The sequence below is a fragment of the Anabrus simplex genome, chromosome 1, assembly GCF_040414725.1.
Source record: "Anabrus simplex isolate iqAnaSimp1 chromosome 1, ASM4041472v1, whole genome shotgun sequence".
Classification (NCBI taxonomy): Eukaryota; Metazoa; Arthropoda; class Insecta; order Orthoptera; family Tettigoniidae; genus Anabrus; species Anabrus simplex.
This window is the reverse complement of record NC_090265.1, coordinates 686538528-686563635: the sequence shown is the minus strand read 5'-3', so window position 1 is coordinate 686563635 and position 25108 is coordinate 686538528. Positions and strand designations below refer to the sequence as shown.

General features: G+C 39.1%; 1 protein-coding gene across 1 annotated transcript in view; it reads right to left on the bottom strand.

The window, feature by feature from the left end:
* Positions 1 to 24882, bottom strand: part of shop (shopper) — a 134711-nt gene extending 109829 nt beyond the window's left edge. The window contains exon 1 of the mRNA XM_067135910.2: positions 24749 to 24882. Within this exon, the coding sequence (XP_066992011.1) occupies positions 24749 to 24801 (53 nt within the window). The 5' untranslated portion in view covers positions 24802 to 24882. The remainder of the gene's footprint in view (positions 1 to 24748) is intronic.
* Between the last annotated feature and the right edge of the window lie 226 nt (positions 24883 to 25108).

Here is a 25108-nt window from a genome sequence, read left to right as displayed (position 1 = left end):
ACTCTCTCTCTTTTTGTTTACAACTTTTTTAAGACTTTCTTTTCTTCTCCTTACAGAGAACAATTATTCCAGTAGACTATTGAAAGCTCTTGGCAAGGGTCCTCTACAAATTTATGCCTACATGACTTTCCACATTTCTCACGATCGTATACTGAGGCTTCAGTTTCCACATTATTTACAACTATCCTTCTAGTGTTTTACTACCTTCACATTAATGACAAAATCAGCGACCTAGACCACATCTTTTGCAAGACATCCTTTTCTGTGTTGGTGATATCGCTTTTATTTTGTTCGAGAAAAAATGTATGCATTATCACGTTAGGAGAAATAACAGACAAATTCATATTGAACTATTTTATTAGAACTTCAAAATTTATATAAGAAGAAGTTTTAGTCTTGGACCAAATGATTTTAGAATGACCATAGACAGTGCTCCATTGACATTATACCATGATTTTATCAAATGTTTTCTACACTGTGGAAAAGAGAAAAAAAGAAGCCAAGTGAACATAGACGAAGAACGGTTAGAGAATGTAGAACAGTTTACATATCTGGGTAGCATTATTAATGGACATAATTAAATCAATCCTGAAATTAATAACAGACTAAGTAAAGGTACAACATTTTATCATCAAGCCAGAGAGCTTTTATGGAATGACAAAGTACCCAAGAGAACAAAATTACGTTAACATTATATAAACAGTATTTCATACCAATTGAAACATACGGACTTGAAACGCTGGTAACTAATAAGAGACAAGATAGTAAGATCCAAGCAGTAGAAATGAAATTTTTAAGAACATTGGTTAAAAAGACAAGAAGAGACAGAATTCAAAATATTAAAATCAGAGAAGAGCTAAATATAGAACCGTTAGTACAGAACATACAGAAAGCAAGACTGAGATGGTTCAGACATGTAAAAAGAATGGGAAAGGAATGGGTAGCAAGAAGGGAATTGGAAAGAGAAGTTAAGGGAAAGAGAACAGTTGGAAGACCGAGAAGAAGGTGGATGGATCAGATTTGGAAGGACATTACAGAAGCTGGATTGCACGTGGCGGAAGTAATAGAGCAGGAAAAGTGGAAGGACGGAAAGGAGTGGAGGAGGCTTGTCAACCACACCTGGGCGGCTGGAGTGGGACATTGATGATGATAATTTTTTCATTGCACTTAAATACCAATTTAAATTCCCCTACCGTATTCCACTCTTTAATCATCCATCCAATAATTTGTTGTTCATTAGTATTCTGGTTAATAATTCCTGCTGACTTTCACTCAATATTTTCACTCTCACATTTTTAGTTTCTTTCCATCTTACTAATAAATGCAGGTCATCCCTCACTTCTCCACAATAAACATACTGTATTATCCTTTCTCGAATCCAACCCTCGTTTTTGTCTAGGCCCAAATTCCACCATAATAAACCTGTTCTCGCAGCTCTATCTATATTGTTAATCCTTATCCTCGAAACTTGTTTTATCCTATTAAAAATGCTTAGGGACGCTCTCTTCCAACATTCCTCCATCTGACGTTACCACTGGATATAATTTACCCTCATTATAATAACTCTCCAGATCCTACTTCCCCTTTTATCCCAATCCTCATACCGTATGTATCTCGGACCCATCCTTTCCACATATCTTTTGATCTTCGCCAGCCAGCTCTCACCATACATACTTTTAATCTGGTGCTGATAAGCAGATTGTAGCAATATGCCCCCCTCACAACTCTTTAATCTCATCCAGTAATTAAGTACCCTCTTCAATATTTCTACTTCTATACTGTACCAGGAATGCCTACAGCCTGGCACATTATATTTGTAATTCGTAATTTATTAACGAATTGACAGCTCTAGCATTTGGAGTCAGTGTACCGAGCGAACATTCGAGACTCAGTTGTTCGCTATGGGAGTGAGAGAGACAGCACTACGTCATAGGCAGGGAACGAGCTGGGTGACGTAAATCGCCACGTGCTACAGACTCACCCATCTAAAATGTACTCGAAGGATTTTGGTATCTGCTAAATGCTGTTATCTACGAAAATATTAAGTACACCAGTGTGAAGCTCATATTTGAAAAGTAAAGTAGCCAAATATTGAAGGAAATCCACCTACTAGTTTCTGAGATATTAAGGTGGAAAAGAGAGACATTTCTTTTGCTTGAAGCAGAGAGCCAGCCAGCTTTCAGTATATAAGAGCATAGCCTCGAGCAGTACCGGCAGTTGCAATACTCAACTCGACCATGTCCGATGATACTGTCGCCGTGTCGCATCGCGCAAATTTGTTCGACAAAGTTATGAGATTTCTGCCGTGCTAAATGAGTTAGAGAAATTTGGCGTGTACTAACACGATACTTAAAAATTTTCTGCTGTGTTGTGGACTCTGTTATTCTCAAATACAGTGTTACGGACTTGGAAAAAGACTGCGTGTGATGATTTGAACTCCATTATTATCGGTGCATCTCCGAACTTGTTAAAATTTCTGCGTGTGTTTAACATTGAACTGTGACTTCTCATAACTTAGAGTATTTTTATAATCAGAAACTCAGTAATTATCATAGACAAATGTGAACAATTTTCTCAGATATGACTAGTGTTTGAACAGTGATAAACAATTGAGTAAACCTTAAGGACATTTTATGTCATTTTTAGGAAATACTGACTTAAGTGAAGCTAAATCACATTGAAAACTTCCTTAAGATTTGTGTTAGTGCTAGCTAGAGACAGTTAAATGCATCGTGTGTGTATAGGACATGGACTGGACTTACACTCACTATTTCCATAAACTTTGAACTTTGAGTTTCACTTCGAACTCGATACGAGTTCTGAACGTCAAGAACATAGTGTTCTAGTGTAAATATCCTCCATTATATGAACTGTGTCTTTAAAGACTCCTGTTATTTAAGAAGTGTGAATATTTAAAAACTGTGGATACTTCGAACTGTGACAAATGTTTCAAACGCTTCAGACGGTGCTTTAATTCATTTTAAAAGCCATAACTATTTCTAATAGTGAGCATTACTTTGGAATTAGATAACAAACTGTGTTTCAAAGTGCACATTACAAACTGTGATTCAAAATTTACGTGAATCTAAGTACAATTATTGAATGCTATTTATTCTTGACTTGCGGATATTCAATTAACCAGACAGTGCTATATTTTAACACTCACGATCCAGGGTCAATTGAACTTTCTCGTGTGTACACAACATTATACGACACCAGAAATCTTGACCGAGTGTTAAGCCTCATATCAACTCAACACCTGACTCGACGTGGGACATAGTATGACGCTGGAGGCGGTACATGGTTCGACGAGGGATGTAATACGTGGTACAGTGAGGGAAATGGAACGAGGTATGACACTGGAGATGGTATTTGGTTCGACGGGGTGCTGACAACATCGTTGGAGTTCCAGTTGCTGCTCGTGGAGCTGCATTCACTAGTTCCAGCCTACAAAAACTCTCAGGTGATATGAGTGCATTTAGCATCTTAAACCAGTAAAAGCAAGTGATTACTTTAAAAACTATTGCACTAAACAATCATTGACTTACTGAAGAGGCACTTTTTCAAATCATTCTTTTAAAGTGCTATGTTAACCACAAATTACAAGTGCCAATTGATGAAAGTTCATTTTCATGTGATAATTAATTTGATAATTTAAACAGACTTTAGGCATTGATTTAAAAAGACTGTAGGTTTCATATGAGAGTGATTTATGAAAACCAAGTATTTATTTTTGAACATTCTAAAGACTTATGAAACCACATTCAACTTATGAATTTCATGAAGAAATAAGTTTATTTTTCAACCTTATTTATAGCAGAGAGTTTTCTGAATTTCAATTTTGGGTTGACCATACATGAAAGAATATATTTTCAAGTCATTTCTCAGTTTTAAATGTGAGATAAGAAGAAGGTTATTTTTGCACCTAGATTTTTGAATAAATTTTCATTAGCAAAATAACATGTTATTTTGCCCTGCGAACTCCTTTCTCTGTACCGGCTCCTAAGAATCGTTCACTACCTGAGACCTTTCCCATGCTCAATAACCCAACAACTTTTCCTGGTACAATATACTCACCATAAATTATTATCGCCCCCATGTTTGCTGTGCACTTGGGGAGTCACATCAACATCTTACTAAATTTACTAGTAATCTCGTTTAGTGTATCCCTACCTTCCTCCAGACCCCATAACTCAGCTCCATAGAGTACTCTGCTAATGTCTTGTACACCATCCTTTGTATACTATAATTTATTCCCAGGTATTTGATCTCCAAAATGTTGACAACTGAGAGAGCCACCATCCCCCTCCACTTCACTCTCTTAATTTGATCCTCCCATCCCCCTTTTTTGTTTATAAGAACCCCCAAATATTCCAATGTTTCTGCCTCTTCAATCATCTCCCCCTGAACCACCCATTTTCTCCTCTTCTTTCTATTCCTGTTTTTTCGAACTACCAACACCTTCAACTTATTACAATTAATTTTCAGGGACCACTTACTTGCATACTCTGAAACCAGATTTAAACTTCTCTGTAAACCCCACCCTGTTAAAGTCATTAATATCAATCCTGGGATCTCTTTATCTCCTAAAACAGGACATGCCCAATCATTCTCTCCGTGACCTTGCAAAATATAATTTATAAATAAACATAAAAACGGAGATAGTTTAAATCCAATCTTACATTCAATCAGGTCGCTTACTAAGCCTTCTTCCAGTTTAATACAACAGTAGACTTTATAATAAATGGCCTCAATCACTTGGATCATCTTTCCTGAAACCCCCACCCTACCTAATTTTTCTACTAACCCACTTCTACTCACTGTATCAAAAGCTTTTTTGAAATCAATGGCAGCTAAATATACTTTACCTCCTTCCTTATACAGATATTTCTCCAGGATCATCTTAACTATCATTATATTATCTTTAAAGTATGAAGGCTTTCACGGCCAGTGTCAATATTATTATAGCCCGGAAGATTTTTATTATATTATCTGTCATCCTTTTGCCCTTTCTAAGACCACCCTGAAAAACTGACAGTATAGACTGCTTTTCAGCCCAGTCTCTCGGTCTGTTTGCTAATATACCTGTATAAATCTTACTCAAGGAGTCCAGTAAAGTTATTTCTCTATAGTTACTCGGGAGATTTCTCTCTCATTTCTTTTTGTAAATTGGGCATATAATCCCAATCTGCCACTCTTTCGGGAATCTACCACCCTCGAAAATCTTGTTGAACAACTTTACTATGCCCTGTATCATCCGACTATATTTCCCTATTTCTTTCCAAAAATTACTGATTCCTTCTGGTGACCTAGTCCTTAGTTTCCCTATCAACCCCATTACCTCCTCTACTGATATCTTTATCTAGCTCATAAATCTGCACATCTACTCCCCTCTGTATGACCTTCTCCCCACTTGTTTCTCTCCACCTATCCTACCCTCCTAATAATTTGCCAAAGTAGTCCACCCATGAATCATAGTCAATATTCGGTTTGTCAACCCTCTCCCCCCCCCCCCCTTTATTAATTTTATTCACTCTGTCCCACACCCTTTCAGGTTGCTTCATTCTACACTCCCTTTTTATCACACCTGGTTGTTCTCTCAACCATAATTTCTTCCTCTCTGCAATTTTATGCTTGTCTTCTTTCTTTAATTTACAAAACATTTCTCTTTTTGCACTCCCTCTGTGCTTCCTATAGTCTTTTAGAGCCCTCATGACTACTTTCCTCATTTCCTTACACTCTTCATTATACCACCCGTCTTCCCCTACCTTCTTTCGTTTCTTAAATCTAGCTATCTGCGGTACCCTCTTTATTGGATATTCAATTAACTCCAGCGTTCTGTCAATATTATCTTCTCTTAAAGCCATTTTTTTTGCTAGAGGCTTTACATTGCACCGACACAGATAGGTCTTATGGCGACGATGGGATAGGAAAGGGCTAGGACTTGGAAGGAAGCAGTCATGGCTTTAATTAGCGTACAGCCCCAGCATTTGCATGGTGTGAAAATGAGAAACCACGGAAAAACCATCTTCAGGGCTACCGACAGTGGGATTCAAACCCAATATCTCCCGGTCACAGCTGCGCGCCCCTAACTGTATGGCTCTCTTAAATCCACACTTGATTAATTGTTGACATAGAAGCGTGAATACAGTGAGTAAGGGGAAATGTTAGTAACGACAGTTTAAAGTAAAGTGAGCATAAAGATACTACTTACGTTGACTGGTGGGCTTTTTTTTTTTTTTTTTGCAAGCTGCTTTACATTGCACCGACACAGATAGGTCTTATGACGATGGGGTAGGAAAGGGCTAGGAGTGGGAAGGAAGCGTCCATGGATTTAATTAAGGTACAATCCCCAGCATTTGCCTGGTGTGAAAATGGGAAACCAGAGAAAACCATCTTCCGGGCTGCCGACAGTGGGGTTCGAACTCACTATCTCCCGAATAATGGATAATGGCCACATTTAAGTGACTGCAGCTATCAAGCTCGGTCGTTCATTGGTGTAACAATTCTCCTCAGTGGGAGTGTTATCCAACACAGGCTATAAGTATAACCATAAGTAAATACTGGCTTAAATCTACTGCTTGAATTGATTTGGCGAGATCAGCCATATTTGTTATGAATTCACTTTCTAAGAGTACATCGATCTGTTGGCACCAAGGAATAGTGGTCAACGAGCATTTACTTGGGTAGTGACTGCCATTTTGGGTCCAGATTTCTGAGAGATAGGATTCACGTAGGAAGGTAACCGCCGGCCCGCCACAACCACGAGATCTTTCTCCAACCAGCGAACGTTCTGCAATACGAAATACACCAGTAGGGGAAATCTGGCACGAAGGCTCTACTACAGAAAGTCATACAGCAGACGATACACTCGGAACACATTTAGAAACCCATAATGGAACACAAGAAAAACAAAATCATCATGTGCACAAAATGTGCCAAGGACATCCCAAAAGAAAAAATCGCAGTCAGCTGGGACGGAAGATGCAACAGCTGGTTTCACAAAGAGTGTACCCCAATGACAACAACAACAACAACAGAGTTTAACGCTCTGCACTCAAAAAAGAGATCGCTCCTGTGGATGTGCGATACCTGCAAAATACATCTGCAAACGAATGGTCTTACCCCTACGGCGATGGAAAACAATCAATCCTGCGAAGATATAAAAAAGAAACTCAAAGAAGTTTCCAATACCCTAATGAAAAAAAATTACTCTTATTCTGGAGACACAACTACACCAGGCAGATCTAATAGCAGAAAGGCAAACTCAGAAAATCACCAAACCGCAAGGCAATGTAGAAACGTCAGCAGCAGCAAAACAGAACAGACCACCAATCAACTCCACTGAAACATTAACAGGACACAGTGGCGACCAACTAATGGATGCAACATGGGCACAATCAAACAAAGGCTGGCCCAGCCTACCCGTAATACCGTAAAGAGGATCAACCATGATATCCCAACACGTGCAGAATCGAGTAAATATTACGAAGTGCAGAAAAGACCCCTGCAGCATGGCACCGGAGGCCCCGAGATAGGAAAGCTGAGAGCAGCACTGCAGACTGCTTGGATATTTGTTGGGAGACTAAACTCCGACACAATGGAAAAGGACATAAAAGAACACCTAACATCAAACGGAATCACCAAGATCATCGGATGTGAACAACTACCCTCACGTGGCACAAGTAAGGCCTTCAAAATTGGTTTACCGATGGAAGAAAGAAATTCAATTATGCATGCTGATCTCTGGCCAAACAGGGTAATCTACCGTACCTTTCGATTTCGAAGGCAATAACCACATAGAAAAATCTACCCAAGAGGGTAAGTCTGATAAAACTCTAGACAACCTACTGTGGAATGTAGAAGACCTAAAACGCACATTCAACAAAGCACCTAAAGACATCTGTTCAGAGAGTGACATCATAGTAGCCACTGAAACTTTCTTGACAGAACCACTCAGTCTTGTGAACCACTACTCAATCCATTCACTTGCAAAACTGAAGCTAAGAGGCAGACCAGAGGGAGGGGTCTCCATATTCTGCACATCCTCAGTCAATAAAATAATTAAGAAAGACAACTTGGTAATAATGAAAATTTCAAAATTAACAATAATAGGATTATATATCACGTACGGCTCCTCTTTAGAAGACACAATAGAGATAATACCCGAGACCATTGCCCGAACAAAGTCAGGCAAGAACATCATCCTGGCGGGAGATTTCAATTGTAGAATCGACAAGCCCAGCAATAAAACAAAGACAATGCTGAATATGCTATACGAAGAAGGATACACCCTGATCAACAAATCAAACGAAATAACCTACGTCGCTCATAACGGCACAAGTGTGATCGATCTCCATAAGGAATCAAAGTGGTCTTTGGACAGCATCCACTACACCACTTACCAAATATATACCTATCAGGACGACCATCACACTCAAAGAACCCAAAGAAAAAGCACTGAACAAAACAACCAAAAGAACTTCCAGAAAGATAGACATTAATTCCTTAAACAACAACACTCAAGCAATACATGAAGCGAATCTAAAAGCCAACAACATAAACCGTGCACTGGTAACAATACAAGAAGCCTTAAAAACCGCAACCATCCCAGTCATACAAAGGACAGTAAAACCATAGTTCGATACATGATGCCATCTTCTGTGCAACAAAGTTCTGCGAGCCCTACATGAGGCCAAACTACATAAAGAAAGGACCATTCTGGAAAAATACACAGTCAAACATGAAGAGTACAAAGCCATGCTGAAAGCGAAAAAAGCACTATATATAGAAAATCAAGCCCTTAGGGAGGCAGAAGAAGCGCTTAAAGACCCTTTTGTAGCCACCAGGAGAGAGAAAGTCCAATAGAAAACAAGCGGAAATACAAATGGAAGTATGGAGAAAAGCACTTCTCACAGATCCTGAACCTAGCACAATCGCAAACTGCATACAACACTACTCACCACACAGGAATTAGCCAAGGCTCACAATTCACAACAGAGGAAGTGAGAGCAACAATAAAGGAGACAAAAGACAGGAAGGCGACCGGCCCAGATGGGATCTACAATGAGATGCTAAAAGGCTCAACAGAAACACTAAGTGAGCTATGGAGAGACCTGTTCAATAGATGCCTATCATCAGGGGAAATACCTGATGAATGGAGGAAATCCACGATAAAAGTCATCTACAAAGGTAAAGGTGAAAGCAACAACCCAAACTCATACCATGGTATCGCCCTGGAGCATAACATTTTCAAAGTCTTTACAAACCCAATCCTCAAGAGACTCACACCGGCACTAGATCCAATGATCCCTGAACAGCAATTCGAGTTCAGGAAAGGAAGGTACACCTTGCATGCCATAAGTAATTTATTAAACGAAACAGAGGAAGCACTTAAGACATCCCAAAGGAATATTTCACACAGTATTCGTAGACTTCAGCCGGCCCCGTGGTGTAGGGGTAGCGTGCCTGCCTCTTACCTGGAGACCCCACGTTCGATTCCCGGCCAGGTCAGGGATTTTTACCTGGACCTGAGGGCTGGTTCGAGGTCCACTCAGCCTACGTGATTAGAATTGAGGAGCTATCTGACGGTGAGATGGCGGCCCCGGTCTAGAAAGCCAAGAATAACAGCCAAGAGGATTCGTTGTGCTGACCACAAGACACCTCGTAAACTGCAGGCCTTTGAGCTGAGCAGCGGTCGCTTGGTAGGCCAAGGCCCTTCAAGGGCTGTCATGCCGAGGTGGGGGGGGTATTCGTAGACTTCACAAAGGCCTTCGACTTATTGAACGGATCAAAGCTTGTTCAGAAACTAGAACATGTGTTAATGGAGGACCATGGATTCACATGGATAATAAGGAACATTTTGGCCTACAACAAAGTGGAAGTATGTGATGGTATATCGACCTCAAAAGAAATAATCCAGACAAATGGAGACAAATGGACCCTCTGAGTCCCGCCCTGTTTAGTTTATGTGTCAAATGAAGACGTTCCGCACACCTTGTAGTTGGATCAATACCAGGCTACAAAACAGTTTCAACAACTCTTATTTTGTAGGTGTTTTAAGGGAAATTCCTTAATGAGGTTGCAAACATGCTCTCCTTGCTTAGTTCTACTTACATCTTCTATTAGCATTATGGCTCAATCACAGATTATGAGCAACTCTCACAAATGACCACCTCCACCACTGTTATGTGATCGGTGGTTTTATGAACTCTTGTTCCCAATATAGAAACAACTGCAAACAGGAAACATTGGGAGTATTACAGTATACAACACTCTTAGTGTATATAATGTAATTGAACACAAAACGTAAGCACCCATTAAAGAGACTATTTTTACAAAAATGAACTGTTTCCCATGAATGATAGGTGTATAAATTATGTGTAATTTATAAAGTTCTGATATTTAATGCAGAGCTGGAAAAAGCAAAGCAAAGAAGTTTATAATCATGAGACTTCCATACAATGAGTTATGCCATTTTGTGTAGTTGTGCTCACTATAATCTACAAGCTGTGCCAGGTGATTTCAAGTGAACTGGTAGGGCTCAGCACACCGCAGTGTTTGTTGGCATGCTGATACACTGCAGTTGTGCATCTGGCGCACAAAGTCTGGACAAGTCTGGTCTAGAAAATGTCAAATCAAAATTGCTGCACATGGTAGCTATGGTTTATTTATTTATCGTATGGCTTTTAGTGCAGGGAGTGCCTGAGGACATATTCGGCTCACCTGGTGCTGGTCTCTCTATTTGACGTCCACAGGCGACCTACACATCTTGATGTGGGATGATGTGTTGACGATAATAAGGTAGGGAGAGGGTGAAACCTAGTGTCAGAACGCAGCCTACTCCTGTCGAATAACACCAAGAGGTCTGCTCAAAGCTTTACGTCCCTACCTGACGGACTAATCATGTACAGCGTCCTATGCCCTCACTCCAAATGAGCACTGCGGAGAGGTTTGGAATTAAATCCAGGCTTTTGGCATGCAATCTAGTGATTAGAAATTGTATGCCACCACGTTCCCTACCCTGCCAGCCAACATTCTCAAGATGAAAATGTTTTTGACCACCGGGACTCAAACCCGCTAACCACGGTGTCAGACCATTTAGACTTCAACGCCTTCAACGACTATGGCCACCAGGCATGCGTAGCTACGATAATATTATGATAATTTTTTTACAAGTTGTTTTACAACGCACCAACACAGATAGGTCTTATGGCAATGATGAGACACGACAGGGTTAGGAATGGGAAGGAAGCGGCCGTGACCTTAATTAAGGTACAGCCCCAGCATTTGCCTGGTGTGAAAATGGGAAACCATGGAAAACCATCTTTAGGGCAGCCGACAGTGGGGTTCGAACCCACTATCTCCTGAATACTGGATGCACTTAAGATTATTATTAAAGTAAAAAATAAAAACAATATTCAAATAAATATTGTAATATCCATTCCAATAAAAGCAAAGCAGGCAAAATGCTGATCTTTAATTTGAAAAAAAGAAAAAAAAAAAAAAAAAAAAAACCTTGCCAATAGTGCTTGTTTACTCAATAATTCAGGTTTCCTCGCAGCAAGATTACACACGGCTGATACATAAGTAAGTCTGTATGCACACGCCTCTCTCTGTTACTCTACATACGCTGGCACCATCTCTAGTGCATTTAACCCATCACTGTGAGTAATCCTTTTCTCCTTTTGCTGCACACAAACGTTTTCTTCTGCTTCACACAACGTTGATGCTCTTGACAGGCCTTGGCCAACCAAGCAAATGCTGCTCAGCCCGAATGCCTTAAGATTACAAGGAGACGCATGGTCAGCACGACTAATCCTCTCTGCTGTTACTCCTTTTTGAGACCCGTTTCATTATCTGTCACATCACTACTCAGTTGTTCTCATGTAGGGCGAGTTGGACTGCAAACCAGCCCTCAAGGTAGAAATCCCTGGCCTGGCCGGGAATCAAACGAGGGGCCTCCAGGTAAGAGCCAGGACTGCTCATTGCTCCTAGACCTCAGGGTCGACTTATGGTTCCCTGATGATATACCGTAGATGTTGATTTCCATAGGAAACCTGAAATAATTGTCCCAAATGAGTAAATTCATAATACCGTACCCTTTATAATGTATTGGCACTGCCGGTGGCTCCAACTAGCCTACGCAGTGGTCTCCATGGTATGCACTAGCCATGTATCTTGGCAGGTGTGCTATTTACCAACTGATGAGCCCAACTTAGCACACTGGGGCGAAATGCTGGCAACCAGGAATGAGTTAGCTGGAAAATGTATAATGTCCAATAATGGACGAACTATACTGGTATTATGGTTCCCCAAAGGAAACCTAATTTTTGAGAATAAAAGCCAAGGTAGGCATTTCTAGTGAGTGCAGTTACTTTCACCAAATTGTACTACCAAGGAGCCTTGTAGTGGTGTGTCTAAAGTATACTGGCTAGAATACAAAAAATGTGAGCCTGTTGTCACACCGTTGGCTTTTTAAAATTGAAAAGACTGAATATTACCAATTTTGATTAATATCAGTGTCAGCCAAATCGAACTGTTAATTTTGTTTACACAAGTTACTGATGATATGGGTTGTAGTGTCTTCACAACCAGGAATGATATACAACAATTTTCTGTGTCTTCTTGTCACATCTCAGTTTGACTGTCATCCACAATCTACAATGCTAACTTGGTTCCAACTTTATTTTTCTTAATTGGTCAATAATGTCTTTGCCATTATAGATTTCCTTTGATCAGGGATGAAAGAAATTTCTGACAGTACTTTCTCTTCAATGAACCTGGTACACCAGTTGGCAATACAATGTAACACTGAGCAGAAGGAAAAAAATAAATAAATGAAAAAGTTGTTTATTCAAGTGCTGTCTATCACAGGAAGTGTTTTCCAACAGCTGGAACAAAATGTGCAATGATCCCATTTTTAACACATTAGAGACGACCATATTTAAATGCGCTACCCTCCAGAAATTGGAGGATTTTCAATGGTTTTTGAAATTTTTTCAATGCTAGGTAAAGTCATTTTTATTATTACCATAATTACCATAATAGTACAACAATTTTTAAATATAAATTTATGAAGATAATAAGTTTTACAAATGAAAAAAATCAGACGCAGCTATGGACGCTATTTCGGTTAATACTTTGAAATTTGTCTAATATTGTGAACACATCTACAGAAACACACTAATACAGATTCTAACCTAATTGGTCAATTGGCTCCGGTATCCTTGTTTACAACCAGTAATTTGCTTTCCCAATGTTCGCTGTTTGATGACGGGATTGCATCGAGTTACTGCAGGTTGTCATCTGTGCACGGGAAACACCCACACTTTTAGGAAGCGGTATAAAACAGTATTCAGAACCCACTTCAGGAAACGGTATAAAACTACGTTACACTTCATACCAATTTGAAATTAGCTCATTATCTACATCTAGCCTGAAGCGCCAGAATCATCATGTTTACTTAGTGCATAATTGTTATCCTCATCCTCTTTTTCAGAACTCGTGTCTTCCATAAGAACATCCATTATGGATTCGTTGTCAAAATATTGTACACTTGAATTAGACATGCTAAATATTCACAAGAATTACACAAACAAGCCTGCCTCTCGAACACACACTCTTCCTGTCTGCATGTACCATACGTACTTTCCCGCCCATTTCACGGCTGAGAGTCAACAATAATGCAACCCCAGTTTGTATAGGAAAGTGGCCGAGTTATCAATGCCTTGAAGGAAGATCTCCCGACTTACGTTCACAACTAGTACATCTTACGCTAATAGAAGCATTCAACAGTATCCTAGTGAAGTCACAGCTCGCTGAAACGGCAGCTACTATTTTTTAGCTACAGTGAAAACGTGCCCGTAATCCTCCGAGCTCCGTCAGCAGCAATGAAATAACACACCCGTAGTTTCTACGAGCGGCATCTCCAATGTGTTAAAGGCATCAGCTTACATCCAAACAGCCTTCTGGTATGTATAACACAGTGGAAGATCATTGACAGAAATGTTTTAAAATACTATAGAGATCTTTGCTTTACCTATCACCAGTAACTTCGCTTTAACACTATTGCATTTAAGAATTGCTATGCTTTCCTTACATTTGTATCCAGGTTTTTGGCTTGGGCTGCAGCACAATCCTTCAGAAAAAATTCATGTTTTCAATTATTTTTTTAAAATACAAAAATCTCTTCAAATTTTTCTGAAACTTTTCCTGCACAAATGTTCAGCTACCCAATGCCACATTTCTTTCCCAGCAAACAAGTCATCCAACATTGGCTATAAAATCAGAACTCCTTTCATTGAAAATCTTCTGGAAATTTATGGCCTGTTTTGTAGGATGACACCAGACAATTGTATATTTTTGTCCCAGTTTTGAGTGAATAAACAAATAGTGCTGTTCTTTTTTCACACTTCCATATATTTTCTTCTCTCCTTTTAGGGCTCCATTTGTTACTGTCAGAACACCACTTCTTAATTTCTACATTGTTTTTCCTAATCCTCTACTGTAACACACACACAATGCCATAGTCTGGTGCCACCTTTTGAACAATTTCACTCATGTTCAGTATCTTGTTTAAAATGGAAACAATCACCTTTGAACCAATAATGCAAAGAAGTGAGAGCATCAAAATTATACAGTAAATTAGCAGAATGTACTGTAACTGTCATTAATGATACGCCTATCACTGACTTATAATTTTTTGTTAGTGGTTTAATGTTGCAACACCACATCAAAGGGTTTTGACAATGCAAGGAACAAAGAAAAATGAAATGGCGTATGGCTTTTAGTGCCGGGAGTGTCCGAGGACATGTTCGGCTAGCCAGGTGCAGGTCTTTTGATTTGACTCCCGTAGGCGACCTGCACGTCGTGATGAGGATGAAATGATAATGAAGACGACACATACACCCAGCCCCAGGGAAATTAACCAATGATGATTAAAATTCCCGACCCTGCCGGGTATCGAACCCAAGACCCCTGTGACCAAAGGCCAGCACGCTAACAATTTAGCCATGGAGCCGGACGCAATGAACAAAAAGATTGGGAAGGAAGTTACTGTGGACTTGATTAAGTTACAGCCTCAGCATTTCCCTAGTGTGAAAACAGAAAACCACAGAAAACTATCTTCAGAGTGGCCAACGGAAGGGTTCAAGTTATATATTGATTTCCATAGAGAACCTGAAATACTTGCCCGGAATGAGTAAATTCATAATTCCAATATAAATGGAAGTTATAAATATTCCAGCTAACTCATTCTTGGTTGCCAGCATTCTGCCCCATTGTGCCAATTTGGGTTCATCAGTTAGTGACTAGCACACTTACCAAGACGCATGGCTAGTGCATATAGTGGAGGCTACTATCTATACCATCTGATAGCCTAGCAGGCAACAATTTTGTAAATGAGACCAAGTTTCTCATAACGCATTGGCACTGCCTGAAGCTCCAAGTAGTCTCCACAGTGGCCTCCACTACATGCACTAGCCATGCGTCTTGGTAGGTGTGCTAGTTACCAGCTGATGAGCCCAAATTGGCACACTAAGGGGAAATGCTGACAACCAAGAATGAGCCAGAAAATATATACTAATATAATAAAGAGAGAGTGCGAATTTTGTGAGTTTGTTTATATCTGGAGGGTAATCTCAGAAACTACTGGATCGATTCTAAAAATTCTTTCACTAATAGAAAGATACACTATTTTCAAAACAATTTGAGGGGAGGGGGCAACGGGAGAGATATAAAAATAATAGGCTAATATAATTATAAGCTATCAAGTATATGATATTACATAAGACTTGGAACAAGTTTCAGCCACTTAGTGGCCATCTTCAGCCACATAAAAATTAAACAGATTATGTGATAACTGAAATGACGTATGGCTTTTTAGTGCCGAGAGTGTCTGAGGACATGTTTGGCTTGCCAGGTGTAGGTCTTTTGATTTGACGCCCGTAGGCGACCTACGTGTCGTGATGAAGATGAAATTATGAAAACGACACATACATCCAGCCCCCTGGCCAGCGAAATTAACCAATGATGGATAAAATTCCCGATCCTGCCGGGAATCGAACCTGGGACCTCTATATGACCAAATGCCAGAACGCTAACCATTACTAAAACATATAAGAGAAAGACAATGTTGCAGGAATAATTCAATACATATAATAATTCGAGGGGCGGGGGATATATATACAAATAATAGGCTAATACAGGCGAAATATCGAATTTGTCATATAACGACGAGACAAAGTTCACTTTAAGCCCCTTGATGCAAAGAACACAAATCGGTAAGCCCTATGGGCCAAAAAAGCATGTTTTAAGGCCCTAAAACCAACCGTTATGGAGATGTTGGCACCACACTACCCCTGCTCTAGGAATCGGATAAAGAAGTGAACTGCCGTAACCATGGCAACGTCAGCTCCAGGATTTTACAGCAGCGAGATTATGCGTGTACGTTTGGGAATAGCTGGCAACCAAAATTGGTACACATAATCCCTGAGACATGAAGTGGTATTTGTAATCTCTTTCAAAATTAAAGGAACATGTATTATTTCGTTTTCTGAAAAAACACTATAACATTTTACGGATGTGAAAATTGGTATTTTTAATATTTTACAAATAATAAAACAGGTATTGTTTGTTTTTGGAAAAGCCACTTAATGTGGGGGTAAAAGGGACTGAAAAGGAGGTTGAATTATTTTTATTAGGATACTGATATCTCAAAAACTGAACATGTTACAGACATAAAATTTGGTATTTGCAGTCTCCTTTAAAAAGAAAGAAATACTTATTCTTTTGTTTTTGCAAAATCCACTTAAGGGGGGATGAAAGGATTGAAACATTAGTTGAATTATTTGTATGAGGATACTTATATCTTAAAAAAAACTAAAGATGTTACAGACGTGTAAAGAGGTACTTGGAATCTCCCTTAAAAGTAAAAAACACTCATTTTCAGGGGGGTGGGGGGTGGGGGTAGAAATAGGAGTTTAATTCCTTTCATGAGGATACAAATACCTCAAAAACTGAAGATGTTAGTCATAATTGGTATTTGGAAGCTCCTTTATAAATAAACACATTTTTTTTCTTCAGAAAATTCACTTAAAGGGGAGGGGGTAAAAACAACTGACGAAGAACTTGAACTTTTTATGAGTATACTTATATCTCAAAAACTGAAGATGTTACAACCATGAAAACTGGTATTTGAAATCTCCTTTAAAAGAAACACATATTTGTTTTGTTTTCGGAAAACCACTTAAGGGGCTGAAAAGAATTGAAAATGCAGGTGAATTTTTAAAATGAGTACTGGAATAGCTACAGTGTATGTCAAAAACTTAACATGTTACAGACAGGAAACTTGGTATGTGATGACCCCTTTAAAAATAAAGAAATGTCTTTTTTTTTCTTTCGGAAAATCCATTTAAGTAGGGGTGGAGAAAGGGCTGATAAAGGGGTTGAATTCTTTTTATGGGGATACTTATATCTCAAAACATGAAGATACCGGGAGAGTTGGCCGTCCGGGGCACGCAGCTGTGAGCTTGCATCCGGGAGATAGAAGGTTCGAATCCCACTGTCGGCAGCCCTGAAGATGGTTTTCTGTGGTTTTCCATTTTATCACCAGGCAAATCCTGGGGCTGTTCCTTAATTAAGGCCACAGCCGCTTCCTTCCAACTCCTAGGCCTTTCCTATCCCATCGTCGCGATAAGACCTATCTGTGTTGGTGCGACGTAAAGCAACTAGCAAAAAGACGTTCTCAATGTGTACAGTTCTATGTCGCATGATCATCTTAGTCCCAAAAGGCAATACCACAAATGTAGTTTACAAAGAGTTTCTGGGGTAAATGAAACTCAAGTTTTTAATGAGTTTTTTATACTTTAGAGATTTTTAGATGTCTTAGTACAATGCCGAGGAACGATAACTTTTATCAAATTACGAAATCCATGCAAGAGAAGCCACAGGTAACTGCTAGTTTCCAATAAAGGACCATGTATATTGAAATGGTGGGGTTCAAACTCAAACTATGTCACAGCAGTCACCATGCTTGGTTCTGAGGAAACTGTCAGTAGGATCATTTTAGTGTTTGAAATTATTTCATTGTCAGTGTCTCCTGAGATAAAAATTCTTAGTTGTATTTCCAGGGACACAAACAACAACTGTTGAGAAGGCAACAAAAAATGGCCATAATAAAAGTGTGATATGAGATAAACACATGTAATTTTCAGTGATCGTTCTTGCAACTTATCATGTCAGAACCGAAACATCAATAATCAAAAATCACTCAATATTGAAATATTTCAGGTCTTGCCATTTATGATGTACGAAGCATGATTTTGAAGCAAGGACCGTTTTAAATATGACTGCTGCAGTGCTTCGGTCATCATTAAGGGCATCTGTAGTCTAGCCAAAAAATGCCATTATGGAAGCATTTGCATTTGTTTGTGAGTATTGAAAATGCCTCTGACAATTAACGGTCCTGCCAAGTGTGAAGTAAGCGATGCGATTCGTTTTCTAAATGCAAGACTTGAAAGCTGTTGAAATTCATTGGCAGATTATTGAAGTGTATGGAACTATGAGGGAAGAAATGGTAAAAAAATGGGTTAGAGCATTTAGAGAAGGCCGTACTAATATTTGCGACGAGAAGCATAGTTACTGAAGACTTGGTGCAAAAAGTTGATGCAAAGGTTAGAGATATAAGATGTTTTATGGTTTAGTAATTAGGTTACGAGTTGCTTGAAATTTTAAGGAGAGTTCTTTATGAAATTGTGTCAGCACACTTAGATTATCAGATGTGCTCACAGTGGGTACCGAAGATGCCGACAGAGGTGCACAAAACCAACCATGTAGGCAGTGCTTTGACTTTCCTTGGGCAGTACGGTAATGAAGGTGATGCATTCCTAAGTCGAATTGTCACTGATGACGAAACGTGGATGGCTTATGTTAAGCCGGAATCAAAATAGCAATCCATGGAATGGACACACTCAACATCACCCAAGAAAGTGAAGTGCAAACAAACTATTTCAGCTGCAAACTCATGTGCACTGTGTTTTGATACATGCAGGGTATGTTGCTTGTGGATATTTTGCACCGGAGTGATGCATTAAATGCCAAGATTTACTGTGAGGCCTTACATAAACTCCATCGTGCAATCCAAAACAAATTGCGTGGCATGCTCTCAAGGGGGATTCCTTGCTTTATGACTGTGTGACCTCACACAGCTTATCGAACTGAAGATCTCATCACTTCATTTTGTTGGGAATAATTTGATCATCCTCCGTATAGTCCTGACCTAGCACCTAGTGGCTACCACTTGTTCCTGCACTTGAAAAAGAATTTAGGAGGTTAGTGCCACACCGACAACCTAAAAACGACTCTGCTGCAGAGGCTGGCACATTTCTACAAGGATGGAATTCAGAAGCTGGTTTCACGATATAACAGGTGCCTTAATATGCTTGGAACTTTCGCTGAGTAGTAGTTTAAGGTATAGGCTTACATGTAAAAAAGAATTGTTTAAAAAATGGCATTACTTTTTTTTCTATATCAAAATGGTACTTACTTAAAAAATATGCCTCGTATACAGACAATTGTGATACACTTGGCACTTAAGTTACCTTGGCCAAGTCAACATCATTCTAAAATTTCAGAAGTTCATCTTGTTAAAAGTTGCTTAGCATTACGTTTTAACAATTTAAATTTTTAGTCTCTCTCCGTCACAAGCCAGGACAAGGACAAGTGATAGAGGAGTAAAACCTCTTTAAAAAAAACACGGTTCTACTGGCCTGGCTGGTAACACCTTGTACAAGCCCCCAGCCAAGGTTATGGTGAAGTCCTTAAAGACAGCTTCGGTGGAGTACGAGACCCTTGGAACAGTGCATTTGGCGGATTAGGTACTGTAGATGAAGTAGGATACTACTAAGGGCTAAGGGAGTTCACCTTGACAGACTTTGGCATAGCAAGAAACAATAGAACCGGGCAAGTTGGCCGTGCAGTTAGGGGCTCGCAGCTGTGAGCTTGCATCCGGGAAATAGTGGTTTCGAACCCCACTGTCTGCAGCCCTGAAGATGGTTTTCCGTGGTTTCCTATTTTCACACCAGGCAAATGCTGGGGTCGTACCTTAAGTAAGGCCATGACCGCTTCCTTCCCATTCCTAGGCCTTTCCTGTCTCATCGTCGCCATAAGACCTATCTGTGTCGGTGCGACGTAAAGCAAATAGAAAAAAAAAAGGAAAAAAAGAAATAGAGGAAAAAGAGAGGGATTGCTTTCAACAAAAATAGCCATTTCCACACCTGGCATGCTGATTTGATGATGATGGTTTTCAAACAGTCTGAAAAATTAAAGAAAGGCCAAATGTGGAATGGACCTATAAAAATCAGACAAACTTTGAACTTTGTATACATGCAGATTTTGCATACATGCATGCTGGCTGTCAAAAGGCTTTATGATGCATTATTGTTTACAATCAACAGCATTAGCAAGAACTTGATAAAAGTTCAGTTAATTTCTTCAATGTGTGATGACCAGTATGCTACATAAAGGGTATCCTAATGACTACAGTCCCTATCAAAAACAAAAAAAACAAATCTTCCATCATCACTGATGTCCGGCTCCATGGTTAGCGTGCTGGCCTTTGGTCCGGACGGTCCCAGGTTCGATTCCCAGCCAGGTCAGGGATTTTAACCTTGAGTGCTTAATTCTGATGGCTTGAGGGCTGGGTGTATGTGCCGTCTTCATCATAGCTAGGGCCCCCTCTTCATAGACGCGCAGGTCGCCTATACGGCGTCACTATCAATGCAAAAGACCTGCACCAGGCCTCTTCGGAAACCACACGCCACTATTATTATTACTGATGGATAATACGAAATGTCTGATAATAATTAGGCCTACTATTGTATTATAATTAAAGTCTCTCTTGACTGTTACATGGTTAACGCTTACTTAATGGAACTGGAAACTGGTACCGGGCGAATTGGTCGTGCGGTTAGGGGCGCACAGCTGTGAGCTCACATCCAGGAGATAGTGCGTTCAAATCCCACTGTCGGCAGCCCTGAAGATGGTTTTTCGTGGTTTCCCATTTTCACACCAGGCAAATGCTGGGATTGTACCCTAATTAATGCCACGGCCGCTTCCTTCCCATTCCTAGTCCGTTCCTGTCCCATCGTCTCAATAAGACCTATCTGTGTCGGTGCGACGTAAAGCAAATAGCAAACTTTTGGAACTGGTAAATGGGAAAGAAGAATAGTACAGAAAAGTAGTTGAAATGTGCATATAGAGAATAAGCTGGACCAAAAGAAAGTCACTATTCATACCAAGGCTACACATGTCATTACTGTTTGACAAGCAAACTCTTGGGATGTAGAGCCAAGCCATTTCTACATGAAGACACTATTGCTGTGTATCTCCTGAGAGAAGACAACCAACTACAAACTTGTTTTCAGGACAGGCTGTTATGAGCGTGCAGCAAAATGACACAAACTACCCTAGTATTTCTCACTGTATCTGCCATAATATTAAAGACAGAAATGCACAAAATTTACTATATTATGATGATAAACCCTTACTGACTCCAATGAATTAACTTCATTGGATTTACACTTCTTGTTTGATCCAAGCACCCTTTCCTTTAAATTGCAAAATTTCACAATGTCTCATCCAAACATGTCACTACATAGGTACAAACTCCCACTGAAATATCAATACCACTGCCTTTAATTTTTTTTAAAGATGTATTTACCAAACCTTTCTGGTGGTCATGATCATTAAAGCATCAAGGCTACATGGTCCGAAACCAGACATTATCTTGTTCTTCAGTTTCTCCCTTTAATAGCCCTACAAATGGGGGCACAGTATACATCCACTTGATCCTCTAAATCGGGAAACACATGGGTTCTCAACTTGGGAGTGCCATGAGGCTCCTATCTGAGCCTGGCATTACTTCAACTTACTTGTGCAAGGACCCCACCCACCTTTCATCATTCATATCTGAAATACATTTGTCAATTCTTGTTCTGTTCCAACCCCTATGGTATTAAGCTCCTGCAGCCTAGGGAATCTTAATTTTCAAGCTCTTCATTCCCCTTGTTCTTTTGCTGATACTTTCATTCTTCAAAGAACTGCACCCCTTACATTTTTATGTCTGATTATAATTAAGAGGGGATGGTTGCCTAGTTGTTAAAATAATCTCCACCACCATTTTCCTTCCTGCACCTGACAGTCTACCACTAACTAGATTCAGTCTTATCACCGGTTACGGTACACAATTACAAGTAACTATTCTCATCCTAGAAACCGTACTGAAGATCAATTACGATGTAAAAATACAATGGTTTATTACAATCCACCTATTCAATGCATAATTAGCTTAGTTAGGATTACATCCTTAATAAATTGTTATACATGGTACATGTTTTGCTCTTGTTCTGAGCATCATCAGCCACTATAGTTACTCTAGATTCATAGGATCTAGACCTTGAACTTTTGAAATAATTTATACTACTTTACAAACATATGTTATTTTACCAAATTCTTTGACAATCTTAATTACAATGTTCATGTATGTATCTTAGCTATGGATCTAAAAAAACTTACTGTTACGTACATATTCAATTTAATCTATTATAGTCTTTAAAAGATTTTTCTTTAAGCTAAAAACGTTAATAGTCTAAAATCTTGAAGATAACACTGTCTCTTAAATATAAAAAATGAACGAGACTCTGTTAATGAACTCATGAACTTTACTTGAGATCTGGCTAAAATATTCTGTTTGTGTTCTTAGAACATTTAGGCGTCCTTAAATCTTATGCTTTTTCATCTTGTGAATTAAGAAGAAATTAATACTTGTGTCCTTCATACTAGTGAGATTTCTCCCACATTAAACCTCATTTAAAATAAATATATCTTCCAAAATTCTGCAGGACATTAAGAGTAAAACGAATCACTGAAAAGAAATGCAAAGCCTGTTTTATAAATTTTAGATTTAAAAAATTATATGATATGCCGTATATTAGAGAAACAAGTTACTACTCAATGGAAATTGGTCATTAGTTCAGTCACATGTCAGTACATAATATTCATATGAGTGCCGGGCTGAATGGCTCAGACGGTTAAGCCGCTGGCTCTCTGAGCCCAAGTTGGCAGGTTCAAACCTGGCCCAGTCCAGTGGTATTTGAAGGTGCTCAGATATGTTAGCTGTAAATTGACTGGCATGTAAATGAACTCACGTGGGACAAAATTCCGGCAACTCGGCATCTGCAAAAACTGTAACAAGTAGTTGTTGAGATGTAAAACCAATAACATTGTTATTAATACAAAACTTTCCGACAGATGCAATTCGAATGCAAGAATAAACTACAATAGGTCTTCTAACATACGAGTTACCTGGAGTTTGTAACAATGTTTATTACCCAGCATTATTCCTCGACTCATAATTTTTGAAGACTCGTTTATCAGTAACTGCAAATGGAGAACGATCTGCGCGCAACTTACATCAAATACTAACACCTACAACAGGATAAAGTTTCCCCTCTCAACTTCAACATAACACCAACGTGACTGGTCGCGTGATGATAGAACCCCTCACACAGGGTGATAAAACTCATACGAATCTTTGCTCCGACTAGAGGAGGGGATGCTTACTCCTCACATTTGAATCGCCTTACTCACAACAGTTATTAACTCAGCTAGAAGAGGGAACAGTCACTTCCCTTGCATCACTGAGAAGTAAACTAACAATACAAAATAATGTGAGAGAAAATCTCATATAGCGACCACTCGTGGGTTAAATCTAAATTATTATGAACAAGCTCAGTAAATTTAATTCCATAGTTAAAATTTTATTTTAATCACAGGTATACATATAAGAACTTACAGGTTTTTGATTAATACAGAAGCTATTACCGAATGAGAATATCACACAATCTGAAATCACATGAAAAGTAGCAAGTAATGTCACAAACCAAAAAAATAAAGGTCATCTTCATAATGTTCCAACTGCATTCTATGAGGTGATATGTCTTAAAATAAGTCTGAATAACAAAAATTAGGACCTAGTTCAGTGAGGAAGAGAAATATCTATAAAACCAAAATTCAATATTACCGTATGTGGAATAACAACTGAAATTAAGTGAGAAAGCACTTCTATATAAATATACGATATAGCCGGGTAGACATTTTAGCATTGTTCCAGTAAGCTTTATAAAAACATATTTGCTTTAAATTTGTACTATTGAAAAATTACATCACTCCAAACTATCAACACATGTTCTCATTCCACTGGCTCAATACCTAACCTCTCCCCTTCAGTAACTTAATTCTCGCGGAGCCATAAACTAAACTTGACTGGAGAGAAAAAAAATAGGTTATATCATTCACTTATAGCGGAAAACTATGTTAACCTAACAACATACTTTCGAGCAAATGTACTAACTGGACGAAAGACGCAATTGTTTAATCAGTGCCACAAATGTTTATTACGTGCTTTCCAGGTCTTCTCGTTAAACGCCCCTTCTTCCAGTTTCTCCTTGAACAAGACTATACAAAATATAGGCCTACCGTAAAAAAGAGCATAAACAGCAAACGTTTCCGAAATTGATGTTGACAATACTTCGGTAGTGGAAAAACATCTGAACAGTACACGATCCATCACAGCTAATAAAATGTAAACCTTGCATTCAACTACATTAAACCAGTAATATTTCTATTTCCTGAATGTTTCAGCCAAGAAACAGTATCTACGTTTTTTACATTAAAAAATCCTCATAACCTTATAAGCTGTCTTCCGTATGAAGAGAGAAACTTTCTCGATAGCAGGGCCATTTTCTACTTCCTCGTCTTTTCTTGGGGAGAAATTTTGTTCTTCTTTATTTCACCCGTCGCAAGTCTTGAGGTACGGAGAACACGCTTATTCTTCTTCTTCTTCTTTGTTTGTTCTTGGACTCTGCGCAGCGCACTACGTCCAGTGGGTTGTTTTATATATAATTTAATAGCACACAATTTGTGTATATAAAGCGATTACATGTCATTTAAACATAAGTCAATTATAGGCCTATTTCTCTTAGAGCACTCCACGACATGGTAACGAGAACAAGTCAAATTACACAGTTTACACACACAACTCTCGTCC